Source organism: Panicum hallii, chromosome 1 (assembly GCF_002211085.1).
Source record: "Panicum hallii strain FIL2 chromosome 1, PHallii_v3.1, whole genome shotgun sequence".
In the NCBI taxonomy this organism is placed as follows: Eukaryota; Viridiplantae; Streptophyta; class Magnoliopsida; order Poales; family Poaceae; genus Panicum; species Panicum hallii.
The window spans coordinates 49977023-49997334 of NC_038042.1; the positions used below are offsets into that span (position 1 = coordinate 49977023).

The 20312-nt window shown below is 47.7% G+C and overlaps 4 protein-coding genes across 5 annotated transcripts; 1 reads left to right on the plus strand and 3 right to left on the minus strand.

The window, feature by feature from the left end:
- Positions 1–307: 307 nt before the first annotated feature.
- On the minus strand, positions 308–4171 carry LOC112880056 (long-chain-alcohol oxidase FAO2-like). Its single transcript, XM_025944556.1, has 2 exons — positions 3497–4171; positions 308–2481 (listed from the first exon to the last, which is right to left on the minus strand). Exons 1-2 carry the CDS (start codon positions 4034–4036, stop codon positions 700–702), a joined length of 2322 nt encoding a protein of 773 aa, XP_025800341.1. The 5' UTR covers positions 4037–4171; the 3' UTR covers positions 308–699.
- Positions 4172–6105: 1934 nt separating this feature from the next.
- LOC112895938 (pentatricopeptide repeat-containing protein At4g36680, mitochondrial-like) lies at positions 6106–7854 on the minus strand. The gene has a single exon (XM_025963986.1). It carries the CDS (start codon positions 7770–7772, stop codon positions 6357–6359), a length of 1416 nt encoding a protein of 471 aa, XP_025819771.1. The 5' UTR covers positions 7773–7854; the 3' UTR covers positions 6106–6356.
- Positions 7855–10287: 2433 nt separating this feature from the next.
- LOC112873739 (casein kinase 1) lies at positions 10288–16110 on the plus strand. 2 transcript variants are annotated; one of them, XM_025936791.1, is made up of 14 exons: positions 10288–10668; positions 10797–10837; positions 11762–11831; positions 11913–12061; positions 12205–12300; positions 12884–12954; positions 13561–13622; positions 14084–14147; positions 14227–14311; positions 14411–14537; positions 14618–14685; positions 14779–14836; positions 14928–15061; positions 15464–16110. In XM_025936791.1, the coding sequence occupies exons 1-14, from the start codon at positions 10593–10595 to the stop codon at positions 15755–15757; spliced, it is 1395 nt and encodes a 464-aa protein (XP_025792576.1). In that variant the 5' UTR covers positions 10288–10592; the 3' UTR covers positions 15758–16110. The 2 variants fall into 2 exon arrangements, with proteins under 2 accessions (XP_025792576.1, XP_025792567.1); XM_025936782.1 differs by having other exon boundaries at positions 14227–14537.
- Positions 16111–17099: 989 nt separating this feature from the next.
- Positions 17100–19109, minus strand: LOC112878777 (phosphatidylinositol N-acetylglucosaminyltransferase subunit C). The gene is made up of 2 exons (XM_025942993.1): positions 18618–19109; positions 17100–18303 (listed from the first exon to the last, which is right to left on the minus strand). The coding sequence occupies exon 2, from the start codon at positions 18180–18182 to the stop codon at positions 17274–17276; it is 909 nt and encodes a 302-aa protein (XP_025798778.1). The 5' UTR covers positions 18183–18303; positions 18618–19109; the 3' UTR covers positions 17100–17273.
- Between the last annotated feature and the right edge of the window lie 1203 nt (positions 19110–20312).

Here is a 20312-nt window from a genome sequence, read left to right on the forward strand (position 1 = left end):
TCCATGCTTCCATTCCAGAGGACGAAGTTATGCACGACCGACCGCGCGTTGGGGAACGATTCCGTAGCCCGCAGGCCGCAACCGTAATTGCCTCCTGTGGTCGTCGTCGTCATCTACTGATCTACTCATCTCTAAATCCTGCACCACTGTGTAATCAATGTTGAGTTAAAGCACCTAGCAGTTCAACCCAAGAACTGATATCTTCCTTTAGTTAAAAAAAATGATATCTTCAACACTCTTCCTTAAATGTGAAAATAAGTCATCTGCAATTATTTTATTTAATTACATCCATCAGAATTTGAATTGATACATGGGATCTTTGATATCATATTACGTTGCATGTAACTATTAATTCAACCCTTAAACTTGCGAGACATAGGATCTTGATATCATATCAAGTTGCATGCAACTAATTAGTTCAACCCTTAAACTTGAGCGGTTCACTTGTACTTCAAGGTTAACTTGGCAGGACCATATTTTCCCTCGTCTGGATGAACTTTCCCTGCCACATACATCTGTGGCCTTTTCTAAACGCGCATGGGTGTTCGTCGGAAAAAAAAGAGGAGCATGGATCTCATGTAAATTAACACATAGATCATCCGTAGAGGCAAATACCGCGCGGCGATGAAATCGCTATGGAGTTATTTTGCAATACACAGGGACATTTCAAGCGGTGAACGTGCTAGCACGAGCGTGGTATCAGTAGCTCTTCTCGGAAGCCTGGTCATGGTCGCGCCGGAGCGACTCGGCGATGCCCGTGGCGAGGCAGTAGGCGACGGACTGGATGGTCACCATGGGGTTGACGCCCACCGCGCTCGGCAGGACGCTGCCGTCGCACACGTACAGGCGCCGGGCCTCCCAGCTCTCGCCGCGCGCGTCCACGGCGCCGTCCGCGGCCGTGGCGCCCATCCGGCAGCTGCCCATCTGGTGCGCCGTGCAGCACAGGCTCCAGGCCTCGGCCTTCGACTGGGGCCCGCGCACCACGCCCACGCCGTCCAGGAACTCCTCCAGCGCGGCCTCCGTGGCGCCCCTGCACACGAACCGCTGCCCATCGCTGCGGTGCGTGCCGATCTCCGCCGCGCCCGCGGCCGCCAGGACCCGCAGCGCGCGCCGCAGGCCCGCGCGCATGTTCTCCCGGTCCGTCGCGTCGAGGTGGTACGCGATCCGGCGCTCGCCGTGCACGGTGCCGGAGCCGCGGTCCCGGACCATGGAGAAGAGGTGCACCGTGCGGCCGTACCTGAGCATCCGCTCCTTCATGTCGCGCCCCGACACCCAGGGGAACTGCGTCCCCGCGGCGGCGAGGCCCATCGCCGGCGTCTCCAGGATGGCGCGGGCCGGCGCGCCCGGCCGGCCTTCCACCTTGTGCAGGGACGTGATGATGCCGCCCTCGTACATCTTGCCCCGGAGGCTCGGCGTGGTGTCCGGGAAGTAGCCCCACACCAGCGCCGTCGGGTGGAGGTGGAGGTTCTTGCCGATGTGCCGATTGCTGAGCCCACTCCCGCGCAGCAGCACCGGCGTCAGGAGCGACCCGCACGCCGAGATGGTCGCCCTGGCGCGCACCTCCAGCGTCCTCGTGATGGCCGGGTTGGTGCTCCTCGCCGCCACGCCGACGCATCGCTTGGCCCTGCAGCCTGCGTCGCCGCCGCCGCTACGCTCCAGCAGCAGCTTCTCGGCCTTGTACCCCGTAAGGATCACCGCGCCGCGGCTCACCGCGTCGACCAGCCACGTCGTGTCCGTGCCGCGCTTGTCGCCCGTGCGGCAGCCGAACCCGCAGCTGCCGCAGTAGTGGCCCTCCGACGAGTTCCTGGACACCGACTCCACCTTGTACCCGAGCTTCTCGCACCCCTTGCGCAGCACCTTGTTCTGGAGCCCCTCCTCCGTGCACCCGTGCGTCACGCCGAGCCGGTCGAACACCTTGTCCATGGCGGCGGCGTACTCGTCGGTGGCGAACAGCGGGAGCCCCTGATCGCGCGCCCACTCCCCGCGCACGTCGTCGGGGGTCTTGATGCAGGCGGACCAATTCACGGCCGTGCCGCCGCCGACCGTCGAGCCGGCCAGCAGCAGCGCGCTGCCGCTGATCGTGCTGACGAACCCGCCGGCCTCGTAGAGCTGGTCCATCGACGGCGCCTCGACGGCCGTGTAGTCCCGCGCCGTGAAGTAGTTCCCTTTCTCGATGACGACCACCTTGTAGCCCGCCCCCGAGAGCACCGCGGCCGAGACGCCCCCGCCGCAGCCGGAGCCGACGATGGCGACGTCGCACTCGACCCTGCACACGTTCCGCGCCGCGTCCTCGGTCACCGTGAGCCCTTTCTCCGCGAGCGTCGCCGGCAGGGACGCGTCGGTCTCGTTGATCGTCTCCACGACGCCGTCGTCGAGGGGCCGCTTCTCGGGACGCTCTGCTTCCGCCGCCGGCTCCTCGTCGGCCAGCGGCGGGCTGTAGCCGATGGCGCGACAGTGCGGGTTCTCCGAGTTCTCATCGGTCTGCAGAGCAAGGACACACAAACACGGAACTTGTGGGTTCAAACCAAACAAAAAAAGAAGAAGAAGAAATAAAAACCGAGACACTGGCAACATTAGGGTACGCGTCCTTGTCAGGGTTCGTTGGTCAGTTGGTATCATCATCGCTGTGGGAAATTCTTGCTTTACGTTCACTAACGGTGATCAAGACAAAACTATATCAGGTTCCTTTCCAAGTTGGCGTCATCAAGACTTCTGGGGTCCCAAAAGATAAGATACTACTCGATCCTAAAGCTGAGGCAGATCAAACACCACCAACCCCAGCAAAGTAGGCTTTTGGCATCTAATCCCCTTCCTCTTCTTCGACTCTGGAGTCTAGACGACTCTACTTGTTAACGTTTTTCACCTTGACAGCAGCTATCGAGGACACTTGTAGCTAGTCCCATTCTTCGGTATTACAGGTTTACAACTCCATAAATCCCTTAGCGATTAAGTGAAGTGAAGTACTCTGCAGCGTCTTCCTCCGTCTATGGTGATCACTGCACCGTACAGACAGGGTGAAGGAACTACTCCTATTGTCCTACTAGACAACTGCAGCACAGCCCGCCGTGCATCCGGTCCAGCGCAGCGCAGAGCGCGCGGCGGCAGAAGCAATTGGACGGGCTGTCCCTCGCTGGGGAGCCTCGTCGTCAACGTTCCCAAGGACGGCGCCGATCGGTCGAATCCGCCGAGGCGATCCGGCTGACCAAGGAGCGGGCCTGCCCGTCCGTGGTCCTTGCCGGCGCACATGCACCGCGGCCACTCGTCGCACGGCATGGTCTGCAGGAACGGGAGGCAGCCACTGGCGGCTGGCGCCAGGCCGCGCAGGCACGCACGCACATGCCTTACCGCTCGGCGGCCGGCGGGCTCGATGATGCTACCGTGCAGCTAGCTAGCGGACAGCGGAGGCTAATCGACGCGGAACCCACCCGTGTTTTCTACCGTGCGGAGGACCACCCGGGTGGAGTGGAGTTGAATTGGACGGAGGCTTACGGCTTACCCAGGAGTAGAAGACGTAGAGGCAGAAGACCTTAGTGATGAGGAAGAACATGCGCAGCGGCGGGAGCAGCGCCTGCCGGCTCCACCGCCGCATCGCGGCCTCGCGGTGCTCGAGGGGCAGCTCGGCGAAGCGGCGCACGAACGGGAACCGCCACGACAGGCACCGGGACGCCCCGCACAGCGCCAGCGAGCCCAGCCGCGTGCCCAGCAACCACAGCACCGCGCGCACCAGCGCCAGCGCCTCCGGGAGGCACCTCCGCGCCATCAGCTCCGCGACTTCGTCCGGCACGGGCGGGTCGGCGGCCGAGGCGAGGAGGAACTCCTCCATGACCTTGTCGCCGCTGCCGCTGCCCCCGCCGCCGCGGCCGCCGTCCTCCTCCTGCGGGTTCCGGCTGCCCGTTGGCGGCAGGGACGGCACCAGCGCGCCGCACAGGGCCGTGAGCGCGGCCATCTGGGACGCCGAGAAGCCGTGGGTGTAGCGCTCCCTCCTCGCGCCCCCGCCCCTCAGGAGAGGGTGCCCCCGCTTGCCGCCCGCGCCCATGGCGGCCTCCCCGGGTGGCGTCCGTGCGGTGTTCTAGCGTTCTGCAGGTCCGCGCGGCGCGGACGGAGAATCTGCTCTGTGATGGAGCGTGGGCGGCTGCGGAGCTCGAGGAAGTGGACAAGCGCAGTGGAGGCACCAAGGCTTATAAGCAGCACGGGGGTGCCCGGGTCGCCCCGTGCAGCTGCTGCCTCCACGGCGCGGCCTCGGCGACAGCGAGATTTACCGGACCTGTGACTTGCAGTTACAGATAGAGCTCTACCTGTTGCTATCCGGAGGAATGGCAGTTTATTAGTAAGATTAATTAAACAATAAGGAATACTCTAGTAGTGCCATCGTTAACTGAATGGATGGAGAAACGCAAACAGAGTACCCCGATCAGTCGAAACACTTACCGTCAGACGGCAGCTAACCATTCCGTTGCCGAGCCCTACTAATTCTAGAACAGTGGGAACCAGTCCTGCCTTGCCAGCCTGAAGGCAAGCCGGCGGGCCGGCCGGCGCGGCTGCCGTTGCGATACGTGCCCCGGCACGGCACGGCACGCTGCCGCGCTTGGCGCTCACCGGATCCGCCATGCCGTTTCGGCTTACAACGAGGAGCTCGTGGCGGGGCAGGCGCTGGCGCCACATCTGCCCGCGTCGCCGCCGGTCTCGGGACCGTGTGCGCCGCGAGCTCGTTACGTAGCAAATTCTGGAGCAGATGGGTGGATGACGAGCTGGGGGGGTTGCAGCGGAGTAACGGAGAGTCCTGATCCTGGGTCCTGCCGAGCTGATCCTCTGTTGCGTCGGTTGCTAATTGCCGGTTTACTGGAGGGATAGCACCTGCTACTGCTAGCACGGTTGCGTTCTGCTAGTTTATTACTCTTCAATCTCTGTTTCCTGTAGCATGTTACCAAGGCTCGCCCCTGACGGTGTTGTTTTACCTCAGCTTGAACGGTGATTGTTGGTGGCAAAGTATTTACTACTTTGAGTGCAATCTGTTTCTTTGTTTTTTGGGTGAGGAATTCGTACCCAGGACCAGGAGGCAGGAGCTTTGACCTCAATTAGAAAGAAAAACCTGGTAACTATACAAATGAGAGTAGTTCAATCACAGCGACGGCAGGTAGTGTCGATTGATGTTTTATTTCGTTGGCATCCAAGACAGATTCATCGTATCTCAGCCCTGTTAAAAGTAAACCCAGCACCCCTCACAGAGTCAGAGAGCGTGATCTTCCTCAGTCCTCACTCCTCACAGTGAAGTTTGCGACACCAGCAACCGCCTCTGGGAACATCAGGGACCCGGACTCGGTGTGGTCCGGCGATGACCGTGGCTTCGAGAGCCTCATATTATGCTTCAGATTCCCCCCAGTATGGCCATTCATTTTTGTCGAGATCTCTGAATACTAAAAGGGCATTCACTCAAACCCTGTACCGTATTATTTGTTCTCACTTCTACCGTGAGTCACTTTGATACAATGTACATCGGATCGCTTTAGATTCTTGAGGAATTTGCTTGTGACATCCATAAAAGTTCCACCTAGTTGTTAAACCACAAAATCTGACTGCTTACTATCTTTATCGTCTGTTTTTCTTTAAAAAAAAGTTTGATGATGGATCATTATGGATCATTCTCTCCATTATCCCCATTTGATCGTTACTGTAATGATGCAAACCCAAATCAAACCAAGCAAGAAATATACCAGAAGTTACATAGAAGGACAACAGAAGATGCATGCCAAAAATTTCTTGGATAAGTTGGATATGAGAAAATTTCCAGCTGCATCGAGTCTGGAAAATGGGCTATGGCGAACTCAATGCACCTTCAAAATCCACCAAGCAATACAGTTTCACCAGATTCACCTCTCACCATCAGAGCACTCGCTGAGAGGTGAACAAGTTTATTCTTTCTGCCGCTTGTATGAAGACCCGGAGGAAGGCAACAACAATGCCAAATCTTATGCAGATGCAGATTTGTCTTTGTCACCAAATGATTCAGACATGCCAAACATGTATTACTATTCAAACTAATGTTCTTAACAACACAAACTAAACAGTGATACACAGACCAGTATTAAGAGAACCGTGAGAAACAAGTTTTCATAATGCAAGATAAGCATCACCAGAACAATAGCCTCTTAAAATCATACGAGACCACCTTAACAGGCATCTTTTCATACAAAAAGTTGGCACGTCTTATTCATGTTAGCAGCTCACGAGTATGTATCCAGAAGACAATGTTTACATCTACAGAGCAGCATCACAATTCCTCAATATAGAAAATGTGCTCAATGCAAACATCCTAAAGACCTAAACAAATTAAACTCGAGGAACATGATAATACCCATTTAGGCGGGACCTCGTGGCATTTCCTCACTAGAGGATACCTCATGCCCAGGCACTTCATCATCGCTGGATTCTTCTGATACAGCATTTTCTTCAAGGGCAGATCCTTCCCGCTCAAGTGCCTCTGCATCTGCGGCAACAGGCTTTGACTCCACAACAGTTTCTCCAGATGTACCTTTTGACTGAAGAGTGTTGTCTATGCTATCCGAGTCCAACCCAAGCTCCTTCTCAAGCTTCATCCACCCAGACAACAAATTCTCTGGGAACCTCTTCTTCACCTCCGCAACAACCGTCTTGGCCTCAGCCACCCTGCCTCCCTTTGCCAATCCCTCAACCAACCCTTTCATTGTCCTAAAATCTGGCACCTTGTGCCTCTTCAAGCTTTCCTTGACGATGCCCAACCCAGCATCAAAGTCGCCATGGGCACACAGCGCTGCCAACATGTGCTTGTACGTAGCAGCATTTGCGGAGCACCCCTTCTCAGCTAGTGAATGGTACAGAACCTTGGCATCCTCCACTTTTCCATTCCTGCAATAGCAAGTCATGAGGAAATTGTAGGTGATGGTGTCTGGCTTCACTCCAGCCGCCTCCATCTCCATCATCACCTCCTGTACCTCTTCCGGTTTCCCATGGAGTCCATAGTTCATGGCTTTCACATTGTACGTTGCCACATCGGGCTTGCATCCACTCTCTACCATCTCCTTCCACAAGTGCTCGGCTTCCTCAGTCTTCTTCTGCTTATACATTGAATCCATCAACGTGGTGTAGATACTGGTGGTCGGCGAGATACCTTGCTCACGCATTTGATCCAAGGCTTGTTTCGCCTTAACATCGTCGCGGCTCATGCAGTAGGCCTTGACAAGGATGCCGTAGGATGTGGCGTCGGGGGTGATGGAGAACTCCTTGGAGAGCTCGGAGAAGAGGACAGGGACGCGGTGGTGGCGGCGGCATCGTAGGAAGGCGGAGAGGAGGGCGTTGAAGGGGAGCGGGGAGATGGGGGTTGGGAGGGACGTCGCAGTGGAGCGGAAGGCGTCGAGGGCCTTCTCGGGAAGGTTGGCGGAGGCGTAGGAGCAGAGGACGGCGGCGAGGTGGGGCTCGGTGGTGGACGCGGGGAGATGGGAGGAGAGGAGCGCCTCCGCGTCGGCGAAGCGGCGGGAGCGGGAGAGGCGGCGCGCGGCCAGTGAGAGCGCGTGGCGGGTGGAGGCGGCCGAGATGGAGGCCGTGTCGATGGCCTCCAGGATGGAGACCGCGCGGTCCGGATCGTGCTCGCGGCGGAGGCGCCGCGTGGCGTCGGCCACCGAGAGGGCGCCGGGGTCAGTGCCGGCTGTGGTGGTGGAGAGCGCACGGGAGAGGGGGATGCCGCGGGCCTGGGCGTGGGCGCGGCGGCCGTGGCGGAGGAGGATCGCGAGCGCAGTCATTTTTGGGGGCGGCGGCGGCGGCGGCGGGCGGGAGGACGGGAGGGCGGCGGCCAGAAGAGGGTTTTCTCTTCTACCCTACGTAATCTTTGGCGCTGTTCGTTTCCTACCTCTAAAATTCCTCTAAACTTTAAACCCATCACATCAAAGAGAATCTTGCTATTTAAAAGTATTAAATAAAATCTGTTTATAAAACTTTTTGCACAGCTGGGTGCTAATTCGTGAGACAAATTTAATGAGCCTAATTAATCCATAATTTGCCACAATGATGCTACAGTAATCATCCGCTAATCATGAACTAATATACCTCATTAGATTCGTCTCGCGAATTAGCACTGGATTCTGCAATTAGTTTTGTAATTAGATTTTATTTAACACTTCTAAATGACAAGATTTTTTTTGATGTGACCCCTCTAAACTTTAGATCCCAGGAAACGAACGCACCCTTTATCTTCTTTTTTCCGGGGGTGACTAGACAGTGACAGTCTTCCCTCTTCAACCAAGGCGGGGAAAGATTGTAGTAAAAAAAATGGATCTTCTATGGTCCGAAAAAAGAAAACAGTACAGTATACATCAGGTCAATTACAAAACCAGAAATGACGTCACGGATCGATATTTGCCATCGTGGATGTCGCACCATGGGCCTCAATGAAATGTCCAATTTATGCACGGATTTATAATTAGGAAAATTTATAAAATACCATTTTGAGTTTGAGATTTCCAGTTGCAAACGACCGCACCATACCATTTTGTTGAAAAGCATCTGCATGTTTAGCTTATTTCTATCCGTCCGTCATGTAGAGAAAAGGGCAAGTTACCTGATGAAGCTTATTCAATGCTTGGATTAGACTTAGTGTGTTTTTTTCTTTCAAATAGCAAAACAAGGTTCAACGACATTTGAGCGCTAATTAATTATTCTTTTGATGGAATACAAAAACTTATAAAAAGTATGTAATATTGATGTATCAGTGGCTCCAATTTAATAAAAATGAGTTGAATCGATTAAGCATATACGTGTTGGAAGCCTTTTACAATCAAATCAAGTAGGGATGCACATTTTCAATAAAATATCTTGTTGGAGGATTCTCAAAATTCATACGAGATACAGAATATTTTTACAACTTATCTTTATAGTTAATGGATGGAACTATTTTTTGACGATTAATTGATGGAACTTTGATAAGGAGTATTCACACAAACGCCCTACTTCCTAGAGACAAACTAAAGAGATACTCCACCTTTTCAATAGCACATACCACTATAGCACCTGGTACATTAAAAGAATCATACAACATACATATATATTAACACATCAATAAAATAAAATAAAATAATATGTAGCTCATATGCTTTTTCAATCCACATGTCATCGTTTCAAGCAAATCTTATTAGCTCCAACTTCTCCGTAGGAATCAATGTCTATGTGACTGTGTATATACATCTAATTTATTGTAGGCTCCTAATGTTATAATGTTTCATTGGTGGATGAGTCACATGTGTATCTTATCACTTGTGCACGTATTTGAAGTGAAAGAATCTTATCATAATTAGACATTATCATATGAAAATTTAGTAGACTATGAGAGGAGAAATCTGCCATATTCCTAAATAGGAACTCAGACACAAAATGCTCTTAGCGATAAATGGCTACCATTGTTCTTCTATTTTATATAAATGCCATATGCTATTATCCACGAGTCCTACTGCCATTTTTGTAAAGGTTGTTAGCTGATTTTTAGAAATTTAATGGCCCCTTTGATATTTATGGTGGAAAAGTTATATATCAACAAATATATCAGAAAGAGCATCCTCTTATATTGTGCGTCCAATATATACATAAATATGATGATAAGGACATATCAACTCGATATAAGGGTAGCGAAAGAGCCTGTAGCTTAGTAGTTACCAGAGCTTCATATTAGGTTCTAGATTCGACTCTTCTAGGAGAATTTTCCTAATTTAACGGTGCTGTGTTGTACTTTCGGTAGTAGGCGACATTCACATCGATAGCGAAACCCCTACGGCCACTTTGTCAATTTTGAAAATTTGCTGGCTCAGTCTTCGAAGATGCTAATAGAGGGTAGGATTTGCGTACGTAGAGTAGAGTGTGCGTACGTTGTGTAATTAAAAAAACTTGAAACAACGTATTGATACATCTCGATGGCATGCCACCTCAATTGATAAGTATCCAGGCATTTCTTTTTCTTTCCTACAATAATAATTTATCCATACTTTCTGAAGTGGACATTCACGATTTCCCGCATCTCACAAAAACTATCTATATATATATATAAACACAAGAAATATGATGAGAAAACGCAGCACACGTATACCAAGGACAAGGAGCAGAAACCGGAGACCGCAAGGCACAAAGAAACGGGGACGCATCGGCGTGCCCCCCTATCCCTCCTGCTATCCGTTGTCCAGCCCCCGTCCGCTTCCCACGATTTCCGCGTCTCCCCATCCCCTCCACGCTTCTCTATTAACGCGCCCACCACCGAAAATTAAAGCCGCCCACCCCCCGGAAATCAGAGACGCGAGCGGCGAATCCCTAGCCCTGGCCCCGAATCCCACCCGAAACCTCCGAGTTCGCTCGCCTATCCGATCCGCCGACCGCCGCCGCTGCTCCGTCGCCGGCGGCGGTTCGCGGCGCGGAATCTACCTTCTGGTTGGGAGATCCGGGGGGACTCCTTTATCCTGGGCGTTCCGGGGCTCGAATCTTGCGGCGGGCGGGCAATGTGAGTGGTCTCCGTCGGAGGGCGACAATCTGCGGCGCGGTTCGTGGGCGAATCTTGCGGCGGCGGGGTTGCGCGGTCCGCGGGGATGGAGCACGTGATCGGAGGGAAGTTTAAGCTGGGGAAGAAGATTGGGAGCGGATCTTTCGGGGAGCTCTACCTCGGTACGTGCCTCGCCGGATTCTTGATTGAAAATCTTTCACGGTTTTCTGCTGGTTCCGACGCGCCGCCGTTTCGATTGGCTGGCCGTTCTGCGTTTGTTTCTGATGTGGTCGGTTGTTTTTGGCTGCAGGCGTCAACATACAGAGCGGCGAGGAGGTGGCTATCAAGTTGGTATGTGACAATCTGATCCCGTTTGTAGACCATTTCCTCGTGGAAGCATGCGTGGCATTAGGCAATAGTTAGTCCCAGACGCAAACGTATCGTCGATTTTACTGTTGCTAGAAACGGTTTCACGAGGGGCTCTCATGTAGATATTGTGGCACGACCTAATTGTAAATGCTAATGGCGTTCCGTAATTGCTTGCAAAAAGATTGGCATGGCTTCTCACTTTGTGTCATGATTTTGTAATGACAAATAACAAGACTTCCAAAATCCAAACATTTCCTTGGCTGTCCATGCGAATTGACTTGTGGCTTTTCATTGAATAATAAATAGACTCCCAAACATTCCTTGGCTGTCAAGTTTAATTGACATGTGTTTTATCATGAACAATGATAAAACTTCCAAACTTTTTTTTTGTTCTGCAAGCAAATTGGCCTATTGTATGGGCCAGTAATTCGGGGAGGAAGAAAAGAGACTGAAGATTGCTAGCAGATCCAGTTCAAATTATAGAGCATGGTCTTGTTACCTGTTCATTAGTTAGGCTGTATAACAACCCTATTTTGTTTTAAGTAAGTGACAACTCATATTTTAATAGTGCAAATTTGAGCAAATGAAACAGTAACATCTTGAAAACTACTTGCTGAAAGTTGATCTATCGTAGTCTGCATCTGTGCCAAGATACTTTACACACTGCTTTTCACTATTCCTTGGATGACCGGCTTGACTGAACCAAAAATTGTGCTATGGGAAAATGTTATTTACATTGCTATTGGTAATGTTTTTTCTAGCTTTAACATATACCGCCACCTTTGTGACAATATGTGGTTAACCGTTTTTGGAGCAATATTATTTGTCAGTCTTAGTCTGGTCAATGTCCCTTTCAGCATCAGGACATGCTACCTGATCATTTTTCTCCATCTCATGTTTTATCAGGAATCTGTCAAATCAAGGCATCCTCAGCTTCATTATGAGTCAAAGCTATATATGCTTCTCCAAGGGGGAAGTAAGTACCAATACGACGTCATGGTTCCTTTGTTTCATATATTTTCACTGGTTTTAATATAATTTTTACTCCAAACTTCAGCTGGGATTCCTCATTTGAAGTGGTTCGGAGTGGAGGGGGAGTACAATGTCATGGTCATTGATCTTCTTGGTCCAAGTCTGGAGGACTTATTCAACTTCTGCAGCAGAAGATTCTCTCTTAAAACAGTACTTATGCTAGCTGATCAGATGGTAAGTTTCTCTTAGGTGTCATCCATTTGCTGTTACTTTTTGTTATCTGTATCGTACCTATGAAAAATATCTCAATGAATCTTAAGTCCTTATTTGGTGGATTTTCACCACCAAGTTAATTTCTTCCCTTTGTTTTCATACAGATAGCCAGGGTAGAGTACATGCACACGAGGGGGTTTCTTCACCGTGATATCAAGCCAGACAACTTCCTTATGGGCTTAGGCCGTAAAGCAAGCCAGGTTGGGTGCTACACATGAGTATTTACTGATAAAACTGGTTTGTTATTGGATGTTTTAAGTCTACGAATCTTAGCTCACAAGAGGATAAAATTCTAACACTGCACCCATAGAGTGTTTCTCTGCTTAGCTGCTGTCATAAACACAGGCCATTTTTGTCACTGAATTAAATCAAATTCCTTTATCTTTTCTTGCAAGATGCACTGTGACTGACAAATCGCTTCAGTTGATGTAAGCATTTGTATGGCTGTAGCTTGAATTTGTACCGCACCAGTCATTACAAAACATATGTTTGGGCGATTCTCCTGTGAAGAATCCTTTTGTACAATTTCTGAAAGACTGGGACCTGGTTTTGAATGCAGATATTTGCTGCAATTCATATATGATATTTATAAACATATCAAGTCTTTGGAGGTGCTAAAAGTTCTTATTGTGCATTGAAGATTATTCTAGCGATGGTAACTTTTATGAGTAGATACCTGCATATAAACTACTGTCATAAGCATGGCTTTTAAGTGATTGATATAATTTATTTTTACTGTCAACAAAAATAGCTGCTAAAGAAAACTGAGTGTACTCTTAACAGGTTTATGTCATTGACTATGGCCTTGCGAAGAAGTATCGGGACCTCCAAACTCATAAGCACATACCATACAGGTAATCAGAAATGGTTGGTATGAATGCTAGGAAATGAATTCTCCTCACACCGGGACGTTTCTTCTAGTATGTTACGTGTGATGATCTATGTGTTTACTATCATTCATTTAAGCAGGGGCGGAGGAAGGCCTAGCTCCGCCCCTGCATTTAAGACACTTATTTGTGTGCTATGTTGAAGCGATGTTTGTGATATAGTATAGTCCCTTATTGTTCTGTTTGACACACATCTCATTATTTTGCCTATTTTTGTTAACATCTTGGCTGTAGTTATCTAATTTACTGAACCTTGATTTAGAATTTGCATTGCTGTGCATAGCACATTACATGCGATGATATCTGCTGGTGAATGTATTGGTTCAAAAATCTATATTTCTAATGCCGTTTTATGCCGTCTACATACAATCATAATTGTTTAGCTGTTCAACAACGAATGATTTTGAAGCTGAATTTTCTTCTGCGATCCTACACGATGGGGAAGTTAACTGTGGTTCTTGATCCTATAATTAGTTATTTGATGAGATTTTGTTTTTCTGTTACTTAAGCAATGCTTTTTATTCATTTTGGGATACACATTCAAAGCTTACATGTTTTCCTTTGTTACTGTAGGGAGAACAAAAATCTCACAGGAACAGCACGATATGCTAGTGTAAACACCCATCTTGGAGTAGGTGAGTCTCCCTGGTATTAAGATGTGGTACCAAGAGGTCAAATTATAGTTATAATAGAAACCATCAGGTTTTAGGTTTTAGTTGGGGACAATATAGTACAACAACAACAAAGCCCTTTAGTCCCAAGCAAGTTAGAGTAGGCTAGAGATATGAAACCCAACATGGGCCACCAACAAAAAGGAAAACTCATATAAAATAAGAAAGGCGTTAATAATAGTAGTGTACTAGGTGTCTAATGTCTTGTTTTGGACATTAATTCAGCAATTGTTATCTACAAGTACTGCTCTTCTGGAACCCAAATTCTATGCATTGCCAATCAATAAAAATTTAATGCATGGAACAACAAAAATATTGCTCATCCAGGAAATTTTCTCCAGAAGTGCAAACATTTTTTCCAGAAAATATCATTCTTTGGCTAATTATATGATGGCTTTGTGTGTTATTGCTGCTTTTCTCGTCAGAACAAAGCAGGAGAGACGACCTAGAGTCCCTTGGTTACGTGCTGATGTATTTCTTGAGAGGAAGGTTGGAGAATCAATTGCTTTCTAATGTTCAAATTTCCTTTTGTCTGTGACTATATATTACTGAATACTTGTCTTCTTAGCCTTCCTTGGCAAGGCTTGAAAGCCGGCACAAAAAAACAGAAGTATGACAAAATTAGTGAGAAGAAAATGCTAACTTCAATAGAGGTAATTGATTTATTTCGCACAAAGTTTTTTAACAATCATAAGTTACTGTTCTGTTGGATTGTAATCTATTGCTGCCCATGTTTTTCACAATTTGTGCAGGCCCTCTGTAAATCTTATCCATCAGAATTCACTACATACTTCCATTATTGCCGATCTTTGCGATTTGAAGATAAGCCAGACTATAGCTATTTGAAGAAAATCTTCCGGGATTTATTCATCCGTGAAGGTATCAGCAAATATAATACCTCTAAAGTTTCTTGCCTATCTACATATTTGCTTACATGTTTCTTTTTTGAATACTTGCAGGGTACCAGCATGATTATGTCTTTGATTGGACTGTAGCAAGGCAAGCTGCGGACAATAACAGATTGCGAGTATGTCTGCTACTCCTTTTTTTTTCTGGAATTACTATTAGTGCAAGTTTTACTGTGCTGAATGTGTAACGTTTCTTTGTTCCTCACAACCAGCTGAGTGGGAGAGGTGGGTTGGTGGGACCATCGGCAGACCGGGCTGAGCGGGCTGCAGGTTTGTGAGTTGCATACTCATTTTGGAATGTTATATTTATGAAATAAGTGGAAACCAGCAGGCTCAAATTTACTTATTTGCTTTTCAACAGCGAGACAGGATGTTCCGGATAGATTCCCCGGTCCAGTTGATGCATTTGGTAGAAGAACCGGCTCTGGTTCTGGCCATTATGGTGAACACACAAAGCACAGATCTCTATTGGATACACTTTTAGCACCCAAGACGGTGAGAAACTCTCAATCCAATTCTATTGATATTTTAGTCTGAATACTTGGTGGTCGTGTATGTGTTTATGCAATATCTCATGTTTAGGTTATAAATGGGATAGTGTTTTTCCTTTTATGTGTTGTGAGAACATCGTGAGACTGATACTTGCAAATGTTGGTAGGAGACGAGGGCCAATATGATTTTATTTTCCTGGGAGCTAGCTAATAGTTTCTTTTGTGCCTTAACTATAATTGCTATAGCTGTTCGTCACAATAATGTTATTGGATGTTTTATATAATTGAATTCCTTGGTTCTGGCGTATTTAGTTATGTTCAGGCCTTCCCTTTTGTTGCTATGAGATGACGTATTCCCCATGGTGATAACTTTTAGACTTACAACATTTTTCACCATGTATTTCAGACTGTTGATTCGGATAGAAGGCGGCCTTCATCGTCGCGGAATGGGAGCACGTCAAGGAAGGCCCTTCTGTCAAGCAGCAGAGGCTCTGGAGATCCCAGTGACCCGAATCGCAGTAGCCACCTAGTCCCGACCAGCAGCGGCAGCAGCCGCCCATCAACTAATCTAAGGCTTCATCAGTCAACAGGACTTGAGGGCAGGACCTCATCATTGTCGAAACCAGGAAGAGTCGTCCATGATGATCCCACTATGAGGAACTTTGAACGCCTTACTATCAGTGCAGACAGGAGGAAATGAAATTTTTACTATAGCAAAAGATCTGAGCTGCTCTCACTTTGCTATAGCGCCGAGATTCATTTGGTTCCAAGTTATGCTTACTGATGAGCAAGTTAAATGATTCTGTGCTATACATGATGCTGTGATCTGCACATAACTATACTTGTCAAATCTTGGCACAGATGATTTGGGTTCTTTTAATTCAGTGAACTGTTCTTTCAAATGGCCACGGAAGCACACAGCACACCATTAGAGGGACCCGGGATTGGCTGCAGTGTTTAGCCATGCGGGTCAAAATGATGTTAATGATGACTCTGATATTTGTAAAATGTCAATGGAATAAAACGTTTCAGTACACTTGCATTACCTTCGAATTTCTGTGAAAGCTGAATTTTTCGTCTATGCACATTTCGTCCATGCAAATTGGATTGAAAGTATTTTTTTCAGAAAACATGTTTTACAGACACTTATATTTTCTTAATAAGACTGAAGTTTGTGTTGTTATTTTTTTAGTATAATAAGCTTGTAGCATAATCTGTTTGGACAAGTCGTCCAACACTATTGAGAACCCGGAGGCAAGATCGTTGAACAGTGGGAACGTAAATACGTGTAAGTGGTACCTGCAGAAATGCTGGTAACCGATATTAGGTTGTAAGCTCTTAAGCCAGGAAATAATATAGCATTTTCCCCTACCAACTTTATCTGAAAAACCTAGTAGTAACTTCTACAATTACTGTAACAGTGGCTTCAGCTGTTTACTGTCCGATGCGTAGCCAGTTTCTTTCACCCGCCTTAGAGCGATTGCATTGGTTTGAAATTCAGAAATTTTTAGCAGAGCTTTCTGGATTTCGAATTTACAGAGTATTGGCTAAGCGCCGAGATATAAACACCACGCAACCAGGATTTACGGTGTTCAGAGAGATCTATTGATCCTGATAAATGCCTCTTTTTGCAGGTATGCCTTGAACGCAATTTACAGGAGATGCACTATATTCCAGCAACTCAAGAACACAGTTGGGCTACACACTTCCGTCTCCTGGGGCAACACAATTTTTTTTCCAGAATGAGTAGCCCAATCTTCCAAGAATACGCGTGGCGCACTGGATTCTGCTAGAATCCCGCGGATATGACAAAAGATTTGTAGAAGACAGCCTTTTACTATACATTTGAAGTCAGTGCCAAATGATTTCGTTATTGGCATCACCATGCTCAGATACACATAGGAAAAACAACCAGAGTCAAAGCTCACGAATGCAACAGCTTTTCATCTCTACATATTCGCTGATAGCAAAAGAGAGTAAGGACGAAGTTCTTGCTTACAAAGACACTCATTAAAATCTAAATCAGTCTGTGACACCAGAAATAAACTAAATAGTTAGACATCATTTCCAGAACAAAAAGGCATATCATGTGTTAGAATCATGGTAACAGAACAAATATGTTAAAAGAGTATATACATTCACATGAATACACTAAAGACTGACTAGCAGCACATCAGCTATAGATGGATACAATCAAACCAATGCAGCACGGCTATTCATTCAGTTATATCAAAGCATAGTTTTGCTTCATCCCAGGGGCCATTGATCTCAAACTTGTATTCTTGAATCCTAATAAGCCAGTAAGGGCAAACAACTGAAATAAACACAAGAAGTGACAACAGTAGAATGAAGAACATTCGGTGCAGCTGGTATGTGACACTCAGGGTCACAACCATCAATGCGAAGGAGAACAGCAGATGAAGCCTAAAGTGGTACTTCTTGACACAGAATGTGATGAGGGGTGCAAACAGGAAGACTTGCAAGGAGAAGAGCATGATCGCAAAGACATGCAGCCTTGATGGTAGACGCGAAGCCACAAGGACAGATGCAACTATCGACGCATTCAAGGAGATGTTGCTGGTTAACTTTGGATTGTTGAGTGCTCCTGGAGGCCTTATAGTTGAACCAGAATAGTCATGCAGAAAGAGATGAACCAGCAAAAGAGATACAGCAAGGGCCCATATCGAGTCTGAACTGATGGACCTAGTGAGGGTATGGTAAATTGGCGCAAGAACATAAAGACCGCTGATGAAGAATGATATGTTGAGGACATACTTTGTCAGAAGCTTCAGCGAGAATGGACAAGTCGTGAGCAATAGGACAGAGAACCCAACCAGTAGGAGACCAACATCTAGTTTGAGAAGGGTAGCCTCATCAATGTCCAAGTTCAACGTCAGGGTCCATGTCGAAACCACAAGAGCAACGATGCAGAGATATTGAGAAATGGAGACGGAGTCGATCATCACTTTCAGAAGGTCCCTCTTGACGACATTGGCATTCATAACCATTTCCTCGAGGAATGACTCGTCGGTGTAGTTGTCATCGTATCCTGGTTGCCTTCCCCCATAGGCAACTTTTCGCCACATTGGCTGTAACCTGATCCGGTTTCCATCGCTACTCTTCATAATGATTGCAGTGATTTCTGCTAGAAGAATCAGGCTCTGAGCCAAGCCAAAGGTCACAAATTGGTGGCCATCAAAACGTCTTCAGTGCTCAAACTTGCATTTGTCCAGCATTACTTGCCCACTGCTAAATGAAAAGGTCTGAGTTAATCACCTCCAGTTTCAGGCAGTTAACAATAATTCGTAGCCAAATATCAAAGGCACCAGACTCATTAGCAGATTATCAGGCATGGAAAAAGTTACATTTAAGCAGTTTAACGGGGGTGCCTAAGTTGGGGGCATGTGGTTTCGCTGAACCCCAGTAATTTTTTTTGTTGGAATATAAACTGCTCCTACCTGACATTGGATTTGATTGCCCAGTAACAGAAAACAAAGGGAGAACTAAAACAATATTAACTCTCACAATCAATACATCAAAGCAAGCTAGGGCTTCCTTACCTAGGAAAGGAATACGACAGCGGATTCAAGTCTAGATGGGATCTCCTCTCCACGCCGGAGGGTGGAGGACCGCTGCAGGAGAGGAGTTCCTCCGCTTCGGCAGAGGGCAGGCGTGGTTGCCCAGCGCGCAAGTGAGGGCTCGATGCAGCAGAGGGCCCCAGAGGATGCGGCCAAGAGGGGAGTGGCGGCGATTGGCGTGGCGGCCTCGCCCCCGCAGCCGCGGCGCCGCGCGGGGGGGAAGGGCGAGAGGGCTGGAGCTGGGGAGTGGGGAGGGAAGCTGCGGAGGGGTATTGTTCGGTGCGGGCAGGGAGAGTGGGGGTGGGTCGGTGCGGAATCAGTCGATCAGGTGCCCGGGGATCTCCGGAGGAATGGCGAAGCTGAAGAAGGCGCGGCGCGGCGCGGCGGCGGGGACAACGCTAGTTGGCTGGCGGCGGGCGGGCGGGCGGGCGCGACGAGACTGACGGTCGGACGGAGAGAGGCTGGGGGTGCCCGATGCGCTGAGATCCAACGTCGGGGGCACGCGGCCCCGGCCCATGCCCGTGCCGTTTCGGTAAAAGGAAAATGCCATCATTAGAAATTGGGCTTGCTCCAAATACCAACCGGATTCGCCGGAGTATTTGATTTTGGTTAGTTCATGTGTAAATAGTCGATAGTATGATTGGGGATAACCGAAATAAAAAAATATAGGTCGTTTTAAGCTAATCTAGATACACCTATTCATCAAAATAATTTACAATTTGAAACAGGAAGTATTTGGAGCGGAAAGTAGTATGGTATTTGAGCGAAATCCAATTTTTCTGATAACAAAATTCTAATTTTTCTCCAAATGGAAGCGAAAAAAAATGGTTGCCGTGTTTTCTCCTTGTTAGACGCATCAGGCGGCCTCATCTCTTCGTCATGTGGGCCTGTGCTGTTCTTCGGAACGCATCAATCTCAGATCAGAGTGACCCTTTTCCTTTGAGTAAATTGTACCCACGGTGCAACAAGTTGTATAGTTATATTATTTTTATCTAAAAAGTAGCAAAACATGCAAATGGATACACAAAATTGTCAAATATGTGCATATACGGTCACTTATACTCTATATAGCTGTATTTTGATACCGTGGCAAGTGATGTGGATATTTTTATGCCCATAACTATTTATCTTTGTTCTCTTTTTCCATCAAAATATAAACTATGTGTGCAACATCCTTATTCAAACAAAATTATCCACGTACAAGGCTACAAACAGAGGGGCTAGGGACAAAAGGAAATCGGAGGCCCTAATTAAACTATTTATATAAATCAGTTGCACTGCTAATTGGTTTATTATAAAGTGTTCTCACCACTATTAGTGCGAAGGGAATTCGGATGTGATTTTTTGAAGAAAATGCTAAAAGCTAGTGCACACCTGCAAAACAATTGAAATATAAGTGGCTTTTACTATACGCCTACGGTCCGAAGCATCTATCTACACCACGACTATTTGCTTAGCGTTGGTTTATGTCGTTTGTTTCATGCCAGCACTTATGTATATGCACTTGGATTTGGTCTGCAGCGACCTAGCAAGTGAACTTTCTAGTGTACTGAGTATATACTACTAGATGCATAGATGCATGCTGATCAGGAGCCATCGGAATTTTGTTGGCCTAAATGCCATCACTACAGGATCATACATTGGTCAAACTGAATATGTATTATTGTTGCTTATTCA